Here is a 6,411-nt window from a genome sequence, read left to right as displayed (position 1 = left end):
TTTAGGAATGACAAAAACTCTATGGAGTCAAGAAGTCCAATATTTAGTGAGCAGAAGAAGTATAAAAAAATTGTTCTTGGTTGGAATGCTATCCAGAGTCGTCTTTCACTTATTAATTCTGAAGTGACAGTATTTATTAGGATGTAAATCTAATATATAATCCCTAATCCACTTGGTATAATACACTCTCTACTCTTGGGTTGATATCAAAGGCTCGCTTATAGTGTCTTATAGTGGGTAACTTCCTGGCCACTTTATGTACTTTTGGATCCAGCGCAGAATTTTAATATTTTTTTAGAGGTGTATTTTATCTTAACATAATGCTTCTTTTACCGTCATGGCAGCAATTACAAATTTTCTATTATTTTTTGTATTGAGTCCACTTTGACTTTCCATCACATCCCACATATGTTACTCCTACGCCCCATCACTCCATAGTACTCACCTCGTTCACTTAGTCAGTTTACTTGAAAGAAAAAAAAAACACTCCGAATATCTTGCAAATGGATTTTTACATTTATTATCGTTCGTTGATTTGTACATTTCTAAGCAAATGCTTGTTTTACTGCGAAATTGCGCGTACACGCAAGTACATATATACATACATCGTAACTATGTGTGTGTGTTTGAAAATAATCGCGACAAATTACATATATTCACACATGAAAGCAATATATAAGCAAAAAAAAATTAAGTGAATAACAAAACAACAAAAAATATTTGTGTGCATTATAAGTTAATAAGGTTAACTCACGCGAAGACGTTGAATTGTATGACGGCGGCAAGAGCCAAGAGCAGCAAAAATTACAATTAAATTATAAAACACATATGAAGATTAGCTACAAGTGCAGGGAGCTCAAATGGCGAAAGCGTTGCGTTAGCGTCGGCGGCTCCATTTGATTTATATGCATGGGGTATTACTGGCTTTTAAAGGTTGGAAAAATGCAAAATTATACCAAAAAATGTATAAACAAAAAATAAAAAAAAATATATAATAACTGTATTTCATTGGAAATAACTATTATTTTATATAAAAAATATTTTAGAACACCCCTAAAATGCCTAAACTGCCAAGCTTTCAGTCATTGCTAGGTGATTAGTGCCGTTTCGCTTTCATTTACATTCTTTCGCTGCTTTACTAGCCTCCCTTGTTGTTGTTGCTGTTGTTCATATGTAGGTACATAAACGTACACTTAACTATTGCTGCCAAAAAAATTTATATCGAACCACCTCTGCCACCGCATTGTCTGCCGTCCAACGTTTTAAGTTTTCACTTGTTTCTAATTGCTCCGCTGTTCGCCCTCACGATTCGCTTGCTTTTAGCTATCGCCTCTTCCTTGACTACGCGCTACTGTTGCCCACTGCCGATGCTCGCAAGACTAATGGCCATTGGCGTTGGTAATTAAAATTCGTAGGCCTGCAATAAATAAAAGCAATGAGAGCTTATGAGAAAGTGTTGGCAAAAGGCTGAAAGTGTGATAGAGTATGGAATCAAGAGTGGATGTTAGTATAAGTGTGAGGGAGGGTGACAGAAATACCAATTAGGTGAAAGTCACGGATTTCATGTGGACGACGGATGCAAATTTTAAAACAAAACAATAAAGGAAACGGTGAATTTAATGAGAATTCAACGTAATTGGCATGTTTATGCATGAATATTGATCAGTAGAAGAGAACTCGAGCAAAAAAATTAAAAGAGAAATAAATCACTACAGTTAGTTTAGAATGCGAAATTATAGATGACGAGTTTGAATGCAACAAGAGTCAGTAAAATTATTCAGCGAAAAGTTAGAGACTCTTACTGATATTTAATGGTATAAAAATAGATCAATGGTTTTGGGAAGTATAAAAAAATATTCAGATTAATGATCTTTTTTATAAGAAAAAATAAATCTGTGGTCACTTGTCTCCAATTCAAATATTATATAAAAATATTATATAGTAAAATATTTTTAAGTAAACTTACCCACTGTACTTTAACTCGTAAAGCGTCTATATATTCCAAGTTCATACGAAAGCATGACACAAAAGGAAAAAATACAACACATCGATATCAGTATTGTTATACAAATAGCTAAAAGGAGGGCAATTACAATTTTTTATTTGTCAAAAATAACCAAGCCTTTATATCCACTCAAGCTTACTCAGTTCAAACACATATTTACAAATTTATATATTTTTTTATGAAGTTGAGCTAGTAATATGGGGAATAGATAAGGAAGGTGACCTAGAAATAATCGCTTATGAAGGTAAATAATTACTCTTAATAAAACAATTAATTTCCATTTAATGAAAAAAGATTAGAGATATTGAAAGATGAGCTTGTGAACATTACCGAGATGATCTGTTCGATCAGATAATCACCCATTTAACTTTCATAAACAATATTGATAATATATTCGCTGGCAACTGAACATTTCAAACGACATAAAATCTCATAGGATCTCTAAAACATGAGTTGGATGATAATTGATGATACATAAGGATCCTAAGATCCGTAAGTTATCTGTTGGGAGTATAAGACGCTTCTTTATTGACTATCTCCTCCATATATGCCGCTTTTAATCTTATGATCTGAATAATCGTAATTTTTTTTTTCAAAAACTTCATGTCTCTTGATTAAAATTAGTCAGTACTTCACACTCTAAACATTCATAAACGCGTGATAAATCGATCAAGCAGAGAGTTTCTGAATTGAAGCATTTAATATGAGCTTGTATGTATGTGATTGGCGTTGCAACCATTTAGCCGTTTATAGCCGAATCGACGATAGTGCGCCACCTCTCTCTCTCCTTCGCAGTTCGCTATGAGCTTATATGTGAATAATTGTTTAATTTGTTTAGCTTAACATAGTTCAGTTTCTATCCACTGTGCAATAAATATATTAAATTTTTGGCTACCTCTTCGCTGTATCACGTATATTCTAAGCCTTTCTGTTAGTTATTCGAAATTAGTATGTACATATGTCTATTCAACAAAAGTCCTTTACTAATTCGAAGGATTATTAGGTCTGAATGCCAACGAAATTATTGGATAAAACCTAGTAATTTTAAAATAAAATAGCTGAAATGTATACAAATGGCTCACAAAGCCATACAATGAAGCATAAAATTAAATTTCATATATATCTTTGCATATATTATTTGTATATAATGTTCACTATAGAAATGTTATGCATGCCAGCTGCAAATGTTAGAAAAAGTCAGACTAAATTAATTACAAAATGCCAGAGATAACATTATTTTAGAGTCATTGTTGTCATTCACTAAGCTGCAGATTTGTTGCAAAGTGAATCCAGCTTTTATTTGTTTTTGTTGTTGTTTTTAGTATTTACAATTTTTTAGGAATTAAATGAGTTTGTTTGGTAGTGTGTATGAATGTATTTACATAAATATTCTGGTAAACATAGATCTGTATCTACGACATGTTATCACTGCTTGTCCTGGTTTTGTATAATGAAATCAGTTGTATCAAAAAGGAAAAGGAAAAATATTAAGTTTTCGCTCTAATTAAATAACAAATAATAATCTGATTTAGTGATTTATATACTTGTAAATTTGATGAATATTTTTCATGAATATTCCGCAGAGATTCTTTCTGAGGTTAGAATATTTTTGATAAATATTTGAAAATTTTTGTTATTCGTTTTTAGTGCACTAATTCCCTTTTTTATTGTTTTTCTATTCCTTAAAGTCCTCATAAATGCATTCTAATAAGTTCAGTCAGTCATGTCAGTTTGAGTTGTTTGTTTACATTACGGAATACTCTACTTTTTATGTCTTCATCATCAATTTGTCTGCTATTTGCTAAGATACATTTGGCTAGCTGCCAAAGCGTATTTTTCTTTCCATACTCCATTTAACAGGCTTTTTGTGCACAGTTGTGTGGCTCACTAGCATTAGTTAGCATTAAAATGTAATTTCAAAATGCATTTACACAAGAGTACAAACAACCATACGAACTTTTATTTAATTTTGATTACATACTTTTTATAAAGTCTATTCTAACCATATGAAGGTTTTGCAGTTGGATGGTTTCATCCTGCAAATAGCCAACCGTTTTAATAAAAAAAAATGATCTCAAATTCGAAGAAACAATAAGATGGTAAAACTAAAACTGGCTTTGATTTGAAAAGAGTAAATTTTTCTTAGCACAATTGATAGAATGCATTAGTATGGCAGGGAAATTTAATATTTGAAAGAATCAAAAGAAGCTCCTTTGTCTTCAGTAAGCATTATTAATTTCTGGTCCATATATATAAAGTACATATGATCAGTTATGTGAAAATATTAATAAAATCCTAACATGGTAGATGAACAAGAAATAACAGCTTTAGCTATATGGAGTCTGGAGATTTGTTATGAAAGTACATATTTGGAAACTTTTCCACTAAAAGATCTCTAAATATAGGTCTATATATATATTTTATTTATAGAATATATTAAAATAATAATAAAGAGTCGTTTTTATTGTGGAAATAATGTTATGGATCCGTAACTCGAACTTCTATAAGTCGAAGATCTCCATAACTCTAACTTTCGAATTGGCAATAGAAGTAAAATTTCATACAAATGTCCTTCCATAAACCTAACTTTTCTACCAGGGCGTAATACAAAATTTTTAATTTTACTATCAAGGAACAATTTTAAAGGAGTCGGTATATTCGAATGGAGGCGAACAAAAAATATGATATTACACTTACAGATTTCATAACTCGTGTAACAAAGGCAAGACGCCAAGAGCCAAATAATAGCAAAGTGCAACGAACAAAATTATAGAATACATGTTTCAATGTATTTAAATAAAACTTTTTGCGAAGTAAAAATTAAAACTGTGGGTAAATCTATATTTTACAGCTTTTTGAAAAATGTATGTTATAATGAAAATTCCTATAACTCGAAGTTTTTTTGTGGATTATGGTGATTCGAGTTAGAGAAGTTCCACTGTATCTCCCTAGCTACTTAAGTAGCATGTATCAAATATACTGGACATATTTCTCTTTGGCATCCAATTATACATCATGATAGGTAAAATCGGATAATAAGCACGTCCACTCATGGTTATGTAGAAGGTAATGTAGAAAACTACTAAAAGTGAGTTAACAGTTTAACGAAAAACTTCAAATAGCAGAGAAAAGCTGCATTCAGATTTTTAAAAAATATGTAAAACTGCTTGGAGTCGCCCACTTTTGGGTCGAAAATCATTTCTCAGCAACTACACGACTAATTTCAATAAAATTCGGTATATAATATTTTTTCAACATCCTGATATTACCGCTGAAATGTGGGTGAAATTGGTTCAGAACCACGCCTACTGTCCACATAATACAATTTGAATCCATCTGATTAGTCCTCTTTATAATATATACATCAACAACCAATAAAGCTATTGGAATATAACTTTACAAAAATGCTGCATTTGAGGTGTGGCATCACTTATTGCAAAATTGTCGAAATCGGACCATAACGTTTCGAGCCCGCAGATATCAAACATGAAAAACTCAGTACCTTATGGTAATTTTTCACCGAAAATATCGGTAAATATCTGAAATAATTTATAGTTATTTAGAGGGATTATTTTTTTCTATTTATAGATTTTTCAATAATACGGTGGGCTTCATTCCGCATATATCAATAAATATGTGAGATATATTAGCAAACATTAAGGCAGCGTATATTCTTGGGTATAGTGTACCTTGGAGGTGAAAATGAGTGAAATCGGTTCAGGAAATACCTCAGCCCTCATATAATATATATGATGATTTTCGTTATTCTAGTGGACTTTATGCCGAATATATGAGTCAACTTGTATATTCTTGTAATAAAATAAAATTAAATAAATAAATAGCGAGAGTAAAAATGTTTGACTACACCCGACCTTAGCAGATTTTGTTCTTATAATTTTTATAGAGAAGGTATTTTTTTAAAGAACCATCAATCGACTTTGAACTACTGACATTTCTAAAAAAAAATCATCAAAAACTCTACAGTCCATTCGCCAGCCATTTTACAATTTATATAACCTTAAGAATCTGATTATAAATCATGAAGGAAGCAAACTACAGGAATTTTTATGTTTTTCTTTTTCATCTTTTTTTGGTTTAGTTTTTAATTTAAATTTAGTAGCTAAAAATTTACAATACATAATAATAATTGATATAGTAATACAATAAAGCGTGGTTATACACATAAACAAATATTAATTAATATTACAATTTGCATTTTACATCATTTTATACATAGTACGTGCGTACGTATGTAAGAGCAGCTGCTAATAAGCTTACACGCGAGCGCTGAAAAAATGTCTGTCGCAATTCGTGATCGGTGTGCTTATGGGCGTGAGCTACTAACGTTTAACGTACAACAACAAACCATACACTTGCTACTTAAACTAAGGTCTCAAATCAACTTT

General features: G+C 31.2%; 1 protein-coding gene across 1 annotated transcript in view; it reads right to left on the bottom strand.

Annotated features, from left to right (window-relative positions):
• Nucleotides 1-1,291: 1,291 nt before the first annotated feature.
• The window catches only part of LOC105220458 (Ig-like and fibronectin type-III domain-containing protein 2), an 804,343-nt gene continuing 799,223 nt past the window's right edge, over nucleotides 1,292-6,411 (bottom strand). The window contains 2 exon segments of the mRNA XM_054228403.1: nucleotides 1,292-1,417; nucleotides 1,967-1,992. Coding sequence (XP_054084378.1) covers nucleotides 1,403-1,417; nucleotides 1,967-1,992 — 41 coding nt within the window. The 3' untranslated portion in view covers nucleotides 1,292-1,402.

This window comes from Zeugodacus cucurbitae, chromosome 4 (genome assembly GCF_028554725.1).
Source record: "Zeugodacus cucurbitae isolate PBARC_wt_2022May chromosome 4, idZeuCucr1.2, whole genome shotgun sequence".
Lineage (NCBI taxonomy): Eukaryota > Metazoa > Arthropoda > Insecta > Diptera > Tephritidae > Zeugodacus > Zeugodacus cucurbitae.
This window is presented reverse-complemented; position numbering and strand designations above follow the sequence as displayed.